Genomic DNA, 20,264 nt, shown 5'->3' with positions numbered 1-20,264 from the left:
TTTGCACTTCCTGTCGATCTCGTTTTTGAGACGCCTGTATTCCTTTTTGTCTGCTTCATTTACTGCATTTTTATATTTTCTCCTTTCCTCAATTAAATTCAATATTTCTTCTGTTACCCAAGGATTTCTACTAGCCCTCGTCTTTTTACCAACTTGATCCTCTGCTGCCTTCACTACTTCATCCCTCAAAGCTACCCATTCTTCTTCTACTGTATTTCTTTCCCCCATTCCTATCAATTGTCCCCTTATGCTCTCCCTGAAACTCTGTACAACCTCTGGTTTAGTCAGTTTATCCAGGTCCCATCTCTTAAATTCCCACCTTTCTGCTGTTCTGCATCTACAGTTCATAACCAAAAGATTGTGGTCAGAGTCCACATCTTCCCCTGGAAATACCTTACAATTTAAAACTTGGTTCCTAAATCTCTGTCTTACCATTATATAATCTATCTGAAACCTGTCAGTATCTCCAGGCTTCTTCCATGTATACAAACTTCTTTTACGATTCTTGAACCAAGTGTTAGTTATGACTAAGTTGTGCTCTGTGCAAAATTCTACCAGGCGGCTTCCTCTTTCATTTCTTAGGCCCAATCCATAGTCACCTACTATGTTTCCTTCTCTCCCTTTTTCTACTACCGAATTCCAGTCACCCATGAATATTAAATTTTCGTCTCCCTTCACTATCTGAATAATTTCTTTTATTTCATCATACATTTCTTCAATTTCTTTGTCATCTGCAGAGCTGGTTGGCATATAAACTTGTACTACTGTAGTAGGCATATGGGCTTCGTGTCTATCTTGGCCACAATAATGCGTTCACTATGCTGTTTGTATTAGCTTACCCGCACTCCTAATTTTTTTATTCATTATTAAACCGGCTCCTGCATTACCCTACTTGATTTTGTATTTATAACCCTGTATTCGCCTGAGCAAAAGTCTTGTTCCTCCTGCCAGTAAACCTCACTAATTCCCACTATATCAAACATTAACCTATCCATTTCTCTTTCTAAATTTTTTAATCTACCTGCTCGATTAAGGGATCTGACATTCCACACTTCGATCCGTAGAACGCCAGTTTTCTTTCTCCTGATAACGACGTCCTCCTGAGTAGTCCCCACCCAGAGATCCAAATGGGGGACTATTTTACCTCTGGAATATTTTACCCAAGAGGATGCCATCATCATTAAACCATACAGTAAAGCTGCATGCCCTCGGGAAAAATTCTACATCTACATTTATACTCATCTACATTTATACTCCGCAAGCTACCCAACGGTGTGTAGCGGAGGGCACTTTACGTGCCACTGTCATTACCTCCCTTTTCTGTTCCAGTCGCCTATGGTTCGCGGGAAGAACGACAGCCGGAAAGCCTCCATGAGCACTCGAATCTCTCTAATTTTACATTCGTGATCTCCTCGGGAGGTATAAGTAGGGGGAAGCAATATATTTGATACCCTATCCAGAAACACACCCTCTCTAAACCTGGTGAGCAAGCTACACTGCAATGCAGAGCGCCTCTCTTGCAGAGTCTGCCACTCGAGTCTGCTAAACATCTCTGTAACGCTATCACGGTTACCAAATAACCCTGTGACGAAACGCGCCGCTCTCCTTTGGATCTTCTCTATCTCCGCCGTCAACCCGATCTCGTACGGATCCCACACTGATGAGCAATACTCTAGTATAGGTTGAACGAGTGTTTTGTAAGCCACCTCCTTTGTTGATGGACTACATTTTTTAAGGACTCTCCCAATGAATCTCAACCTGGTACCCACTTTACCAACAATTAATTTTATATGATCATTCCACTTCAAATCATTCTGCACGCATACTCCCAGATAATTTACAGAAGTAACTGCTACCAGTGTTTGTTCCGCTACCATATAATCATACAATAAAGGATCCTTCTTTCTATGTATTCGCAATACATTACATTTGTCTATGTTAAGGGTCAGTTGCCACTCCCTGCACCAAGTGCCTATCTGCTGCAGATCTTCCTGCATTTCGCTACAATTTTCTAATGCTTCAACTTCCCTGTATACTACATCATCATCTGCGAAAAGCCGCATGGTACTTCCGACACTATATACTAGGTCATTTATATATATTGTGAAAAGCAATGGTCCCATAACACTTCCCTGTGACATGCTGTAGTTTCCCCTTGCTTTCCGCCATTCGCAATATCAGCACAGCAAGGCCAATTTGGTTAGTGTTACAAGGCCAGATCACTCAATCATCCAGACTGTTGCCCCTGCAACTACTGAAAAGGCTGCTGCCCCTCTTTAGGAACCACATGTTTGACTGGCCTCTCAACAGATGCCCCTCCGTTGTGGTTGCACCTATGGTATGGCTATCTGTATTGCTGAGGCACGCAAGCCTCCCCACCAACGGCAAGGTCCATGGTTCTTGGGGGGAGGGACCAGCCCAGCCCAAATCCTGTATCATTTCAGTGACACTCTCTCCCATATTTTGCAATAATACAAAACATGCTGTCCTTGTTTGAACTTTTTCAATGTTCTCTGTCAGTCCTATCTGGTAAAGATCCCACACTATGCACCAGTATTCTAAAAGTGGATGGACAAGCACAGTGTAGGCGGATCAGTTACATTTTCTACGTGTCCTACCAAAAAAATGTAGTCTTTGATTAGCCTTCCCCACAACATTTTCTATGTGTTCCTTCCAATTTAAGTTGTTCATAATTGTAATTCCTGGGTATTTAGTTGAATTTACGGCCCATCAGATTTGACTCATTTATCATGTAACTGAAGTTTAAAGAATTCCTTTTAGCACTTATGTGGATGACCTCACACTTTTCATTATTTAGGGTCAACTGCCAATTTTTGCACCATTCAGAAATGTTTTCTAAATCTTTTTCAATTTGTTTTGATGACTTTGTTAGTGGATAAACAACAGCTTCATCAACAAACAACCTAAGACGGCTCCTTATATAGTCTCCCAAATCATTTATATAGATAAGGAACAGCAATGAGCCTATTACACTACCTTGTGGAATGACAGAAATCAATTCTGTTTTACTCGATGACTTTCCATCAATTATTATGAACTGTGACCTTTCTGACAGGAAGTCACAAATCCAGTCATATATCTGAGACAATATTCCACAAGCACACAATTTCACAACAAGCCAATTCTGTGGTACAGTGTCAAAAGCCTTCCGAGAAAGACAGAATCGATCTGAAAACCCTTTTCAATAGCACTCAACACTTCCTGCAGTCCTGGTGCAAAAACCAGGTAGGCACACACACTATGGCTTACCTGATGAGATCTCAGATCAGACACTCTACTTTAATAATGCACAGATGCAAAATTGGCATATAAAATGTGAAAGTCACATTCAATTTAAGTAATTTGAAAATAGTGAGCCATTGTGGTTTATAGTTTATCCACTACATTCTGCTTTCACTATGTAACAGGTCTAGTCCCTCTTATAGAGTATTATGAACATAAAGCTGGTAATGTGGTAACGCCCAGTAGTAAAAGTCATTGGACTACATGACATTTCAAAAAATAGCATCATTTGCTGAACTATCAATAGTGTATACCTCAGGTTGCATATTGCAAAATTCGAGTAGACTTTCATGTTGTACATATGATGTCTGCTACTTTGCTAATGAAGTGTTTCATGTGGATGCCTCGAAGACAACATGATAAATATTCCATCAACAAGCAACAGTGATCTTTTTCTGGATATAATTTTTTCTGGGAGTGAATTAGAAGCAGAAACTGTTCCCCATGATGAACATATTTCACCATTGCCAAATGTTAGGTAAGAAAATAGATGGAGCACGTGGTGGAACAGAGAAAAAAAAAAGAGAGAACATTGGCACCACTGCAAACTATTCTGGGTCTCTCTCTCTAATTTATTGATTGAAAGTTGCAAGAGCATGGGAGTGGTCAGGAGACTAAGAAATGTCACAGGGCAGATACTTAGCTCTACTGAACTACAGAATTCACAACAAATTGTCGAAGAGTTCTTAAACAGATACTGTATAGTAATGGAAAGTCCTAGTGGAAAGTAAATAGTTCCAGGATTAAAAAGTAACAACTTATCAAATAGTAATGGCATTGAATTGTCCCAAGGAACAGAAAAAAAGACTGAAAACTCTGCTAGCTTTTGGACAAATATTTTTGAGCAATACAGCTTCACAGTTCTGTTTATAACCTATAGGCACAGTGACAAAAATGTAAATTAAATAGCTAACATGTGTAAATATTCCAGGCCACTGATGATGCCTTGCAGAAAATAAAGGCAAAACGCATATGGCACTAAAATTGTGTTTTATTCAGTTGCTGTCAGACGGTCCATAAGTAAAAATTATCAATATACTGTAATACTGCCACTTTTATTTAATTTTTAACATCCAGTCAGCAAATAATACAGCTGTAGATCTCTCCAATTTCTATTTTCTGCTATTCATTTTAACGCCATTGTGTTCAGTGTCAATCTAAGGATTTAACACTTCTCAGTTTCCCTGCACATCAAAATGAAGAAGCTTCACACACACACACACACACACACACACACACACACACACACACACACACACGTAACTAACTCTTTGCATTCTATGTTTAACAGTCTCTCCCTGTGAGGTTGATTAAAGACTGATTATCTCAAGGACACTTCACATAATTACAGTTGCCAGGTTACATACTTGTAGATTTGATGAAAAACTTTTACTTCATTGAAGTATTCTCAAAGATGTAGATTACTGCTTCTGTACTGCAGGTAACTCTCTCCTGATACAGGAAGCTGTCTTTCACTACAATAGCATTCAGTCTATTGAAGAACTGATTATATACTTCAGTTGGGTACCATATTTCATGGTAAAAGCAGGCTGAACTGTGTCAGTATGAGATGGATTGGGTCAACTGGTTCTTCAAGGTAAATCTAAAACATTAACACTCATTTTACAGGAACTATTTACCTACATCTATTCAGTAACAAGATGGCAAATTTCTCTTATATGCTCAATGTTATACAAACCCTATAAAAATATGAAAAACCAATCATTTTAAATAAGGCTAATACACTGACATTAAATTATGAGGTACCACAACATCACACATCCTGTGTGTAGAGCAGTACATTCTATTAGAGCATCCTCTGCTAAATAACTACAGACTGTACACAAAGTTCATTATGAATTCACGTTTTTATTCTAGAATGTTTATGAATATCACAGCTATTCCAAACACAATAAGTTAAACAGCAAGGAAAATAATATCCTTACCCATATAATCCATATGCAATTAAACTATCTTGGTTTAAGACTTTATTTCCGGAGAGGTACTGAAATGCCAGATTTCCTAGCACTGCAATTACACAGCTGAAAAAAGAATGATGTTTGTTATTTACGTGAAGCAAACAGTTTTATTATTATGTAAGTGATACAAATAATACTAAATGAAAAATTATATTATTCTTTGAGTGACGGAATGATTGAAATCTATCTGAAGTGTATTTCAACAATACTACGAAAAGGATAGATCTTACTCATTATAAAGATGACAACTGCAAACAGTCTCAATGAAAAGACATTGAGCTTTTAGCCAAAGCCTATGTAGAGATCACAGAGTTAGAAATCAGAACAGAACATTTATGTTTCATGAACTTAGAAAGACATATGAGAGAGAGAGAGAGAGAGAGAGAGAGAGAGAGAGAGAGAGAGAGAGAGAGCAAGTAGCATCATGTGATTAGGGATGTAGATTGGAAACTGTTAATAAGTAGTGTTAAGCAACATGTTTGAGTTCCAGTAAATGTAACACATTACAGCAGTTATAGCTGGTGATACCAACATGATGATAAGAAGACATGGTGACAAGCACAAGCATGCTCATGGATCAACAGGAAGCAAAGAAGGTTAGCATCAAAATTCTGCCTTTTGGAGTGACGAGTACAAAATATCAAGAAGAGAGAGTTTGGCATTTACAAAACTGTTATAGAAGAGACTAAATTTAACTATCTACTTCCAAAATTAAAGCCAAAATACTGTGAGAATATTCGAGACAGTATTTGTTGCCTATGGAACGTCTACACAGTCTATTCAAAGAAAGCAAAAATAAGCATATTAAGAAACTAGTCAGTGGTTGTTGATCTGGGAGACGAAAAGCCTAGTCAGTTATTACATAGGATGCAAGCCTCAGCAGGAGTAGATATTTCGGAAAAGATGCTTAACACACTATAGCTAGAAAAACTTCCAGTTTCTATAAGGAACATTTTCATTGTCAGTGAAATGGGACCCAAAAAAGTGGCTATGATGGCTGACAGAATAATATGAATGAAACCCGGATTGTTTGTCATGAAAAGTAATGCTTGTAATCAACAGGATGTCCTGGTAAAGATAAGTGACATAATGAGAAGAGGTTCAGGGCTGGAGCAACAAACAACTGCACTGTCAACTGGTTATAAGGGCAGGTCTCGTCACAGAAACTTTGACTGTAATAAGAGCCACAACAAATCTCGGCAACCCCACAGGCAAGTACCATTATTACCACTTTTGCTTTGGACAGCACTGCAAACCTGGAAAATGCACACTTCCACATAACTTGCCCAAACAGGGAAATGTGGCCCAGCAGCAAATTAGTGGCAAGTTCTGCTGCCCAAGGCTATTGCCATGAAACCCTCTATTTGTATTTAAAAAAAAGTGGGGGGGGGGGGGGAGAGGGAACTGCAATTTTTATTTGAAAGTGGGGCTGACACATCCATAATTCCAACAAAATCAAAGGTTAATTTGAATCACCATACAAATTGTATGGTCACTTACCTAATAGCATCAAAAGACTGACAGATAGCCATATAGCATTTACAAGGAAATTAAAAGAATTTCTTAATGGCAACTCCTCCTACCTCAAAAAAAAAAAAAAAAAAAAAAAAGAAGAAGAAGAAAAGAATAAAAAAAAAATTTGTGTCATGTAATATTTTGTCTAATGTAATATCTTGTATAGACACCTTTTATTAACCTGACACGTTCCACCATTACAAAGTGTCGTATTCATGATCTATGGAACAAGTACTAATCTAATCTAATAATGGTACCAAAATTCCTACATTCTGGATTGAACTACGTAATATTGATTTGGGACTGCGACGTCAATTTCAATGACTGTTTATCATTGTGAAAATCAATCAAAGTATATTGAGGATTGATTTTTTTAAATAACTTCCACTAATTAGTAAACATCCATAATAAAAGATTAATAGATGATGAAGGCAATCTCTCTTCTGAGGACAAAGTTATGTCTATCTCAGAGGAAAATGCTGCGAGTACCATGAGTCAAAATACAAAATGTACAGACCTATTGTTGCAGTATCCAGATTTAGCTAAACCTGACTTGGTGCTCACCGAAATTAAACATGGTGTCAAACACAACATTACTACCGAAGGACCACCTGTTTTTCCTAGGGCAAGACAGTCAGATCCAGAATGCGTGGGAGTGGCAAAACAAGAATTTAAATTCATGTCGGACAATGGCATCATTAGGTCATCTAACTCTACATGGGCTAGTTCTCCTCACATGGTCTTGCGGTCGCGTTCTCGCTTCCCAAGCACAGGGTCCCGGGTTCGATTCCCGTCGGGGTCAGGGATTTTCACCTGCCTTGAGATGACTGGGTGTTTGTGTTGTCCTCACAATTTCATCATCATTCCTGAAAGTGGTGAGTTTGGACTGAGCAAAGGTTGGGAATTTGTATGGGCGCTGATAATCGAGCAGTTGAGCGCCCCACAAATCAAACGTCGTCATCATCTTCACATGGTACCCAAGATGTATGGCTTGATACATCTGTGTCGGTATTATACATTATTCAATGAAAGAACAGATCCCGACCATTATCCTGCACCTCCAATAGAGGATTCCCCTTGTATTCTGCAAGACAAAAACATATTTTCTAAAACTGAATTGTTTAAGGCTCATTATCAAATACCCATTTCTGAAGAAGATAAGCACAAGACAGCTACAATCATGCCAGCCTGGGTTGTACGAATTTAATGCAATGAATTTCAGCCTGCAGAATGCAACTTCAACATTATAGGAATTCATTACTGAAGTTACTTTTGGATTGGATTTTGTTTCCTTGTCTCAACAACATTTTAATGGCCTCATCCAGTATTGAAGAACACCAAGCATACGTCAAACTAGACCTAGAGTGATATTCTAAATAGAGACTTCGAATCAACATCTCAAAATCAATTTTGGGATTAAATGAAACAACATCCTTTGAGTACTGGGTGGCACCAAAGGGATCCTGTCTGCTACCTGAGAAAGTGCAAGTAATTTTTGGAGTACAAGTTACCTGACAAACTCCATGAGCCCCATACATTTCTTGGCACTGTCAACAACTATCATCACTATCTTGAAGAAATCGCACAAACTCAAGCTGTATTATGTGCCCATCTTAAGGGAGCAAAAATGAATGATGACAGACAGAAAGTGAAGAAAATGTTTGAGACATGTAAACATGATATTGCAAATGTTGCATTATTGGCTTTTCCTAACTCAGAGTTACCCCTAGTCTATCCACACACACATCAGATGTTGCTGTTGGTTCCATACACCAAAAACTGGAAAAGAGAAACTGGAAACCAGTTGTATTCATTTCACAGAATCTGAGCCAATCCTGGAAGGTTTACAGTATCTATGATCAAGAGTTATTGGAAATTTACCTTTCTGTAAATCTTCACTGACCATAAACCACTCACACTTGTTTTTAAACAAAGCAATGACAAGGCATCTCCTCAACAGATGAGACAGCTGCAGTATATTTCACAATTTTCGACTGATATTTGTCATGTCAGTGATGTCTATGTCTATGTGATTACTCTGCTATTCACAATAAAGTACATGGCAGAGGGTTCAACAAACCACCTTCAAGCACTAAAATTTTTCTGTGTGAGCTCTGATTTCTGTTATTTTATCATGATGATCATTTCTCCCTATGTAGGTGGTTGCCAATAGAATGTTTTTGCAATCGGAGGAGAAAACTGGTGATAGAAATTTCATAAGAAGATCCTGTCGCAACGAAAAACACCTTTGTTTTGATGATTGCCTATCCCATTTATGTATCATGTCTGTGGCACTACCTTCCCTATTTCATGATAATACAAAACGAGCTGCCCTTATTTCAACTTTTTTGATGTCATCCGTCAGTCTCACCTGATGCGGATCCCACACAACACAGCAGTACTCCAGAATAGGGTGGGTAAGTGTGGTGTAAGCAGTCCCTTTAGTAGACCTATTGCACTTTTTAAGTGCTCTGCCAAAGAATCACAGTCTTTGGTTTGTTCTATTCACAACATTATCTATGTGATTGTTCCAATTTTGGTTTTTTGTCATTGGAATCTACACTCAGCTGGCGGCTACACGGGTAGCGGAGGCTGTGTGGCGTGGACTGGGCGGTTTTTTGGGTTAGAAGGCCTCAGGAAAGTACGGGGTGGGCTGCAATCTCAAAGGGTACATGACAAATACAAGACGTGCTTGGATCAAGAAACAGTCAGAATTGTAGTTGAAAATTGTTGTAGTTGTGCTGGGAAAGTCCCTGAGCTTCAAGCGCTAATAGAAAGCACAGAAGCTGAAATCGTTATAGATACAGAAAGCTGGCTACAGCCAGAAATAGGTTCTGCAGAAATTTTTACAAAGTCTCAGATGGTGTTCAGGAAAGATAGATTAGGCAGAATTGGTGGTGGAGTGTTTGTGTCTGTCAGTAGTGGTTTATCTTGTAGTGAAGTCGAAGTAGATACTCCATGTGAATTGGTATGGGTGGTGGTTACATTTAACAGCCGAACTAAGTTAATAATTGGCTCCTTCTACTGACCCCCAGGCTCCGATGATACAGTTGCTGAACAGTTCAGAGAAAATTTGTCTTGTAACAAATAAATACCCCACTCACACGGTTATAGTTGGTGGGGACTTCAACCTTCCTTCGATATGTTGGCAAAAATACTTGTTCAAAACCGGTGGTAGGCAGAAAACATCTTCCGAAATTGTCCTAAATGCTTTCTCTGAAAATTATTTCGAGCAGTTAGTCCACGAACCCATGCAAATTGTAAATGGTTGCGAAAATACACTAGACCTCTTAGCCACAAACAATCCAGAGCTGATAGAGAGCATCATGACTGATACAGGGATTAGTGATCACAAGGTCGTTGTAGCTAGGCTCAATACCATTTCTTCATAATCCACCAGAAACAAATGCAAAATAATTTTATTTAAAAAAGCAGATAAAGTGTCACTAGAAGCCTTCCTAAGAGACAATCTCCATTCCTTCCGAACTGACTATGCAAATGTAGACGAGATGTGGCTAAAATTCAAAGATATAGTAGCAACAGCAATTGAAAGATTCATACCTCATAAATTGGTAAGAGATGGAACTGATCCCCCATGGTAAACAAAACAGGTCCGAATGCTGGTGCAGAGGCAACGGAAAAAGCATGCGAAGATCAGAAGAACGCGAAATCCTGAAAGCTAGCTAAAATTTACAGACGTGCGAAATTTGGCACGGACTTCAATGCAAGATGCCTTTAATAGGTTCCACAACGAAACATTGTCTCGAAATTTCGTAGAAAATCCGAAGAAATTCTGGTCGTATGTAAAATACACAAGCGGCAAGACGCAGTCAATACCTTCGCTGCGCAGTGCCGATGGTACTGTTATCGACGACTGTGCCGCTAAAGCGGAGTTATTGAACGCAGTTTTCCGAAATTCCTTCACCAGGGAAGACGAATGGAATATTCCAGAATTTGAAAGACGAACAGCTGCTAGCATGAGTTTCTTAGAAGTAGATGCCTTAGGAGTTGTGAAACAACTGAAATCGCTTGATACAGGCAAGTCTTCAGGTCCAGATTGCATACCGATTAGGATCCTTTCAGATTATGCTGATACAATAGCTCACTACTTAGCAATCATATACAACCGCTCGCTCTGTACCTACAGATTGGAAAATTGCGCAGCTTGCACCAATGTTTAAGAAGGGTATTAGGAGTAATCCATCGAACTACAGACCTATATCATTGACATCGGTTTGCAGTAGGGTTTTGGAGCATATACTGTATTCAAACATTATGAATCACCTCGAAGGGAACAATCTATTGATACGTAATCAGCATGGTTTCAGAAAACATCGTTCTTGTGCAATGTAGCTAGCTCTTCATTCGCATGAAGTAATGGCTGCTATCAACAAGGGATCTCAAGTTGATTCCATGTTTCTAGATTTCCGGAAAGCTTTTGACACCGTTCCTCACAAGCGACTTCTAATCAAGCTGCGGGCCTATGGGGTATCGTCTCAGTTGTGCAACTGGATTCGTGATTTCCTGTCAGGAAGGTCGCACTTCATAGTAATAGACAGCAAATCATTGAGTAAAACTGAAGTGATATCAGGTGTTCCCCAGGGAAGCGTCCTGGGACCTCTGCTGTTCCCGATCTATATAAATGACCTGGGTCACAATCTGAGCAGTTCTCTTAGGTTGTTCGCAGATGATGCTGTAATTTACTGTCTAGTAAGGTCATCTGAAGACCAGTATCAGTTGCAAAGCGATTTAGAAAAGATTGCTGTATGGTGTGGCAGGTGGCAGTTGACGCTAAATAACGAAAAGTGTGGGGTGATCCACATGAGTTCCAAAAGAAATCCGTTGGAATCCGATTACTCGATAAATAGTACAATTCTCAAGGTTGTCAATTCAACTAAGTACCTGGGTGTTAAAATTACGAACAACTTCAGTTGGAAAGACCACATCAATCATATTGTGGGAAGGTGAGCCAAAGGTTGCGTTTCATTGGCAGGACACTTAGAAGATGCAACAAGTCCACTAAAGAGACAGTTTACACTACACTCCGAAATTTCAGTCACCAACTTTCTCTTCCGAATGCGAAAATATTTTGTTGAGCCCAACCTATATAGGTAGGAATGATCATCAAAATAAAATAAGAGAAATCAGAGCTCGAACAGAAAGGTTTAGGAGTTCATTTTTCCAGCGCGCTGTTCGGGAGTGGAATGGTAGAGAGATAGTATGATTGTGGTTCGAAGAACCCTCTGCCAAGCACTTAAACGTGAATTGGAGAGTAGTCATGTAGATGTAGATGTAATCCCTGAGTATTTAGTTGAATTTACAGCCTTCAGGTTTGTGTGACTTATCAAATAATCAAAATTTAGAGGATTTCTTTTAGTATCCATGTGAATAACTTCACACTTTTCTTTATTCAGGGTCAACTGCCACTTTTCACACCATACAGGTATCTTATCTAAATCATTTTGCAATTCGTTTTGGTCATCAGATGACTTTACAAGATGATAAATGACAGCATCATCAGCAAACAATCTAAGAGGGCTAATCAGATTGTCTACTATGTTGTTAATATAGATCACGACAATGATGACAATATTGTTGCAAATGCCCTATCTATAGTTGAAGTAACAATGATAGACTATGATGAAATCACCAAGAGCCAAATGCAAGGTCAATAACTGCAGCAACTCTGAACAGGGAACAACTCCTTAAACTTCAAGTCATATCTACTTCCATCAGGAAAAACACTGTGGTGTGACATGTCAACTACAAATAGCAGAACTTACATTCCTCACACTTTTTTTATCAAGTACCTCTCCATATTCATAGTTTAGCTCATTCTGGCATAAACACTACAGTGAAACTGCTAACTAGTAGAATTATTTAGTCAAACATAAATAGTGATATGCAACAATGGACGAAATCCTGTATTAATTCACAATATAAAATCACAATTCAAAAAATTTGTAGAAACTGATGAACTTTTCAGTGTTGACCACATTGACCTGACTGGATGTTTGGCTCCTTCTAATGGCATTACTTTCTGCTCGATTTGTATTGATCATTTCACATTCTATATGGAAGTCATACCAATCGAACACAGTTGAATAAGTAGCAAAGGCCTTATACCAGCAACAAATTGTAAGATTCGGCATTCCATCACAGGTTATCACTGACCATGGAACACAGCTTCCATCACATTTGTTAATAATTTGGGAATAGCATGCGGAATGAAACTTCAACACACAACAATGTGTCATCCTCAATGCAATGGCAAGGCTGAATGACTACATAGGACCTTGAAGTCCGCAATCAACACCCATAACACTTCTACCTGTAAAGAAACTGTACACCTACCATTCTACTAGGGGTTGCAAACTGCAGTACACGAGAAACAAACTATTCCATTGCCCAGATGTTATATGGAAAGACTATAAGACTAGTCAACCTACATATTACACCAACATCAGTATTTATACCAAGAGACATACAGACATGTTCCCTGTCTTCCTGAGGTACAATAGGGTTAGAAAACACTAGAGCCTACATATAATGGTCCTTTCCCTGTCATAGCAAGGCACAAATAATGTTTCATCGTTGAGAGGCAATTCAGACACATAAATGTGTCTGTGAATAGATTAAAACCTATCTCTTGCAGGAAAAAAGGGAATCAGAAAAGGATCTTCCAAACTGTCCCGAGGACATCCAACCGTAACATTTTGCAAAGGAACCACCTCCAAATATCAGGATATCGAAGTCAGAAAGGACTACGGGGTTTTCTTCACCTTGATTCTTGAATCTATGTCAGGAAAATAAATGAATTATCACATCAGACACTGTAAACTTGTAATAATGTTATCTCTATATCCCATTTGTAGCATTTGAACCTTGTTTTTTCACAATGTGCTTTATGGGGTGTTCAAAAATTCAGTGTCCAAAGTAACAGGAATGATACAGCAGTTAAAAACAAATATATTTCATAAACAACCATATATCAGAAACACATATTGTTGGAATACTGAGAGTGCAAGAGGTTATTGTGTGTGACAGAAAAAAATGGTGTTAAATGTTTTCCATTGCTTTATTGTTCTGATCACTACTACATCACAATAAATATTAAAAATGTGCACAGTTAACTTTAGCACAGAGCCAATCTCAACCTAGCAGGCAATCCAGTGTTCACTGGCAAATGCATTGTGTGTTCTGTATTTGTGTGACCGCTGCAAGAATTCTTGCAACCAATTCCACCTCCGAGAAACAGGGGTAAAATACACATAGGCTTTCATGTGGTCCAAGAGAAAGAAGTCTAATGAGTTGAAGTCTGGGGATCTTGCAGGCCAATGTTCTCCCCATGTGCATCACTCCATATAGAGACAGCACCTGTCATCCACACACAAGTGCCACCCACTGTTTATTGACTCAGTGTCAAAGAGCATGACATCACAACTTAGAATGTATCCCACACGAACATTTGGTGTAACGACATTAGAGAGAAATATATTTATTTTTGTCTCGTTTATCATCCCTTTTTGTTGGACACTGAATTTTTGAACAAGATGTACTTGTTTTGTTTTAATGTTGTGTTGACTATTTGTAAGAAACTGTCTCCACCACCAAGCATTAATTTGTAACTTCATTACTAGCGAGCGAGTAGTGTAGATATCACAGTGATGGAACAGAACATTTAAATTTTACTAAGTTGACGAAAAAAACATCTTCATGATGAGCAGAAATATATCCTTTTCATAATATTGTTGATATTCCAACCTGAAGTATATTTCTATAGTATAACTGAGAAGGTAAAAATTCCTGTCACAGGTGTCATAAATAAGGAAACACTGAGCTACCGAAGCACAACTCACGCCCGGTACTCACAGCTTTACTTCTGCCAGTATCTCGTCTCCTACCTTCCAAACTTTACAGAAGCTCTCCTGCGAAACTTGCAAAACTAACACTCCTGAAAGAAAGGATACTGCGGGGACATGGCTTAGCCACAGCCTGGAGATTGTTTCCAGAAGTAAAGCTGTGAGTACAGGGCGTGAGTCGTGCTTCAGTAGCTCAGTTGGTTAGAGCACTTGCCCGCGAAAGGCAAAGGTCTCGAGTTCGAGTCTCGGTCGGGCACACAGTTTTACTCTGCCAGGAAGTTTCATATCAGCGCACACTCTGCTGCAGAGTGAAAATCTCATTCTGGAAGGAAACACTTTTTCCGACAACTGGTAACATCCATTAATTTTCTGTACAGTCTCTCCCCTTTTGGAATTAGGCTTAATTTTTCATCTAAATAAGTACATTACCTAGCAGCTCTTATGTCTTATTTCACTTCAATTTCTGCTTGTACATATGAGAAAAATCCTTGCTACTTCCCTTTAATAAATAAGCTTAATAAATATTTCCTGTCAGAAAAGTTCTTTTCTACATTCTTTCATGGTGATTTGTAGCATTTATCATCTGAAATTTTGTCTGCCTTTAATGTGTTTCTATTTTATAGCATTCATAGAAATTCACCTTCTTCCAGGTGCTGTTATTTAGTGTACTGCAGCCCCCCTGTCTCTCTGCCTTCCTGTTTCAAAGTTTTTTTTTAATTATTATTATTATTATTATTATTATTATTATTATTATTATTATTATTATTATTATTATTATTATTATTACTAAATTGGAAACTCATGTTTATAAGTGTACTACAAACATCAGCCCTTCTATACAGATGAAAGTAATACAACAAGTTGACTAGGTTTATGAGCCAGAAGACACCTAAAATTATCAGCACTACTTTTCATTCATGAAAATGGAAAGAAAAACTATTAGAAGGATCATAAATATGAGGAAGATGTACATTACAATAGCAAGCACTCAAAAAGACTAGACAGAGATAATGTGCTAAACAGAGCTGACCTTTGGAAGTCAGTCTTCACAATAACTAAATTTTCAAGTGCATAGTTGAAGATACAGTAGTGGACAGAGCTTGAGGTTTAGGTCGTTTAAGGCCCATGTACTGTTTTGCTGCCTTAGACAGGCAAAATTGTATATTAATTTCCAACAAGTGTCGTTTACATGATCCAGAGGTGGTGGTGGTGGTGACGAATGGCCAAGTGCGAGTAGGACTCCACTTAATTATGTACATAGATATTTCTGGGAATTGAAAAACGCAATGAGTTTTGCCCGTTATTGATATTGGCAAGATAAAACTATTTAAATATATATATATCACAATCTTTACAGTATCTCCTGTAACTAAACCGGGCGTAGGAAAATAAGTGAGCAGGGGACTTCAGTGTATATATGTAGAGTGAGATGATTTAATAAAATATTTTTTTTATTTAATTAAGTCTTCTTGATTTTCAAGCTGCATCAATTCCAACTGCTCTAAGTTACCCAACTCATCTTCTGTGCACGCGTCGTTTCGCCCCCCTTTTATGGGTGACAGTAGGTGTAATCATAGGCATATAAGTGGGAAATAGTGCCAGTCCCAGCAGTCAGTAGTTCTTCTCCTGCTGATGATGGCAGAGCTAGCTGTCGAGAGCTCAAGAACTTTATTGGAATTGACACAGCTTGAAAAACGAGAAGATTTTATTCCGTCATGTCGCTGTGAAAGACTCCAAGGACACACTTTTTTTTTTATTTACTTACTAACACATGACTATAACTTACACCTTATGTTTACATGCACTAACATTTATCTATTACACCTCTGATGGACGATGGATGCAATGTGTGTTCTAATGACAAATATATTTTTTACGTGATATAATTACAACATAATAATTTTCATATTTTTTTCATTTAATTGCACTGTAAAAACTTTCTTCTTGACAAATTTCATGAGTCTAGCTCAATGGGAATTACCCTCTAGGGTATGATGAGTGAGTTTGTGCATAACAAAATAGGCGAGACAAATAGCCATATCTTTTGACTGCGCTGACTTTGAAGCTTAAATTTTTTTACAACACCAAGAGACTATATAACTCAGTGTTTCACACAAATTTCAACTTGTTATTTCACCCCATTCCTGTGAAAAAGGGAACTTAATCATCATTCGGATGGACAAACGGACGGACGGACAACCAAGTGATACTATAATGGTCCATTTTTACCAACTGAAGTACAGAATAGTGAAACTAAACACAAATCAGAGAATGATAATGGCAATCAAATAAATCCTACAAGATGATGTGTTTTGAGCCAGGACTGTTCCTGTTACGATGTGTTTGTGTGTGTATCAACATGCCAGCGCTTTCGTTTGATAAGTCACATCATCTTTGTTTTTAGCTACAAGATGATGATTAACATATGATAGATACAACTGAGAATATGGAATATGGACTGGGGTTTGGTATATATGCTGGTTTAATCAGTAACTTATTTCTGTCTAAGTCAATTCAAAATTTTGTTACATTTTAGGCTAACAATTAGATACTATTAATAAACCACAGTACAATATCCTGTTATTTATTCAAAGGATATGATTCTTGGGTTTAGTGACATCATATCCTACACAAATAGCATCTGAGATTTTTTTTTTTAACTTGCATTGGTAGATGTCTGCCGTATGTTTTGCTAATAGTAGTTTCTGGTTGACTGTGGGTTAGATCATGTTTTTTATTGGACCTATATATATCTAGAGGAGATAGTGACAGGGATGTTGTTTTGGAGTGTGTTGTATACTAGGCCTAAAATATTTTTTTTATTTATGCAATTGTGAAGGTAGCCCAAGCTCTTAGTTAAATTTGAAGATGATAGGTTGGTTGACAGTTGGCAAAGCCAACAAATGTGTCACTACAATCTCATTTTTTACACACATTGTGAATACTACAGTTATATGATCAAAACATCAACCTTCCCACTATGGTCTGATATTTTCAAGTTTTTGACATGTTTGAAGGTGTTGATAACAGGAACAGTCCTGGCTCAAAACACCCTTTCCTCTTAGATGTGACTTGCCAAATTTTATTTCACTAATGTTTTTGTGCTGTTAGTACAATCAACACCTGGCAATTTCTTGAGATTCGTATCTTCAATATGTTAATGACATCAGTCTACTGACATGGTATCATACTGTTAAATAATACAGCAATTTGTGCAGTACCTATCCTTTCACTGATGTGTAGCAAACAGAACACCTTTCATTAATTACCACAAATCAGCATGGAATATCAGTCACAACATGTAAAAAACACTGTTGTGGTTATGGTGACTTGTTCTGAATGTGGTAGTTTACTTATCACCACACAAAACATTTGGACACTTCCTTGTTACTTACCTGAAGCAATTTGAGCATTGTCAGCTCTGAAAGTTGGATCCTACTGACATAGAACACAATGAGCTAAAACTGCAAGAACACTGACACGGTGAAAAATATTTGTATTTTCAATTATTTCGAAAGATGACCACCTGACAAACACACACACAAAAGTTTGCTCACGCACATCACTTTTTGAAATTAGTGGAAATACAAAAATATTTTCACTGTGTCGCAGTTCTAGCTCAAAGTTTTTTTACTAGGTGTGTGTGTGCGCCCAGGCGCTTCAAAACCTTCCAGATTTTCGTTCTGTTTTCATTATGACTGTCAATGGCTCCAACCTTCCACTATTCAATGAGTGGTCTCAGTCATTCCTAAATTATTTACATTCTGCCATGAATGTCAGTTCAAAACCAGTAGCAGCGATATTTGTGTGAGTATTATTAACAGTGGCTGATTACTTTTGTTTTCTTCTTTGCAAGAATCAACTTGTATTTTGTACAGAGCCATGGTTTGTCAGTTTCCAACAAAACAGCAAGCACCAAAATAATATTATGTAACACAGCACTTTGGAATTAATATCACTGTTTAGTTGATGTAACAAAAAGTGCATTAGATATGAACTGAAAATAGCCATTGGGCTACGTTATGGAACAAAAATTCATTTTCGCTCATTAAAAACAAAATAGGCACCTTCCAAAAAAAAAACTACATCATAGGTTCAGCTACACCTCAAGTCAGTAGTTACGACGAAGATTTTAGGGAGGCTGTTACAGCAACCAACCCAAGTGCATCATCTAACAACAGTTTCATATTTATCCAGTGCAGCCATAGGCCTTACACTTATGAAGCTTTAAGTTTTGAGTGTGCTTGGGTGAACTGTATCGTACACAATTTTTGGTATAATTTCGTACATTGCCTAACCATGAATATGTGCACTTAATATTGATGGGACAACAAAAGGAAATAATTGGTCAAACTAAAACCTCATTAAGAAATGGGAACTTTTTCTATGACATAAAGGATGTATAGTAAAAGAACAGTCTTGTTACTGTCTTCACTTGTACAAAACCGAATTATACTCTTAGAATCAACGTCCACTGGTAACGGCCTTTGAATACCTGTTGATAGATTTTGTCCTTATGGGATGTGTGTAGAGTTGTTCAAAGTATTTCTCCATCAGACTATATATTGGTTTCGACAGAGCCATTTTCCCCTGCAAAGATAAAAATGAATTTAAATAATAATAAACACAGCTTGTGGATGCTATCAACTTGTGAATATAGAGCTCAGTTGTAACTGTCATTAACAGTGACTACAATATGTATTAGCATTTCGCAATCTCTGCAATCGTCTTAATACTGGCATATTAAACGTAAAACGGAGTCTGCGCTAGAAACATGACTAAGCAGGTATAAAATATTAATTACTGAATATGTCTTCTATGCCGTGAAATATGCTAACCCGTTAACTCATAAAACGCCACGCTAAAATTTGTACAGCGTTGTTATAAGCTGCAAAAACTGTAACTTCTGCGCAATGATTCAAGATTTTAACACTTATAACCTTTCACCCCAAACGTCACCCGCAGCCACTGTTTTGATAGCATTATTTACCTCCTGAAAACAATGTAATCTTTGAAAGAAGGCAATCAAGAACCGAAAGATACATGCCCGTTCCAGCAGGAATAACTGCTGTGCTCGTCACTTTTGAAGAAGCTACACGTACACTACGCCTACCATTACTTTGCAGGGGCTTCTCTCATCTTATACGTGCAGTAAATGCTAATAAACCAACGTGTTTGCAGTTCATGCGAAAGCGCTTGTCTCGCCAAGGGTCTTCGTAGCTTGTTTAGGAATTCAACCCCAATTTTCTCTTTCCTAACAGACGTAACTCGGAAATACGGAGTTTCTAAAGAAGTACTTCGTTGGTTTAACTACAGTTGCTTCCTAAATAATCAATTTCCCTTGGAACCCCTGTTTCCACGTGCAAGAAAGGGAAATGGCCGCAACGGACAGGAAAGGACACAAGGTGCACTCAGTGTGTATGCATGGGGGCTTCATTCGACATGGTGAAGAGGCTATTCCGACAGCCATTGAGGGGACAGGGTGCAACAAACTGCAGATTGTGGCATACGTCGGAATAAATGATGCCTGTCGTCTGGGCTCCAAGGTCACTCTTGTGTCATTCCAGCGACTGGCAGAGAAGGATGAGAAGACCAGCATTGTGTC

The 20,264-nt window shown here is 38.2% G+C and overlaps 1 protein-coding gene across 5 annotated transcripts in view; it reads right to left on the bottom strand.

Moving 5' to 3' along the window:
* Positions 1-19,853, bottom strand: part of LOC126354401 (peroxisomal membrane protein 2) — a 62,925-nt gene extending 43,072 nt beyond the window's left edge. Inside the window, exons 1-3 of one of the 5 annotated variants that reach the window (XM_050004015.1) lie at positions 19,773-19,853; positions 19,155-19,249; positions 5,250-5,345 (exon numbers count right to left, since the gene is read on the bottom strand). In XM_050004015.1, coding sequence (XP_049859972.1) covers positions 5,250-5,345; positions 19,155-19,249; positions 19,773-19,775 — 194 coding nt within the window. In that variant the 5' untranslated portion in view covers positions 19,776-19,853. Of the gene's footprint in view, positions 1-5,249; positions 5,346-19,154; positions 19,250-19,463 lie in introns of all 5 variants that reach the window. The other 4 variants (XM_050004047.1, XM_050004023.1, XM_050004031.1 and 1 more) reach the window with 4 other exon arrangements.
* Positions 19,854-20,264: the final 411 nt, after the last annotated feature.

The sequence above is a fragment of the Schistocerca gregaria genome, chromosome 1 (genome assembly GCF_023897955.1).
Source record: "Schistocerca gregaria isolate iqSchGreg1 chromosome 1, iqSchGreg1.2, whole genome shotgun sequence".
Taxonomy (NCBI): domain Eukaryota; kingdom Metazoa; phylum Arthropoda; class Insecta; order Orthoptera; family Acrididae; genus Schistocerca; species Schistocerca gregaria.
Note: the sequence above shows the minus strand (reverse complement) of the source record. Positions and strands in the feature narration are given on the sequence as shown.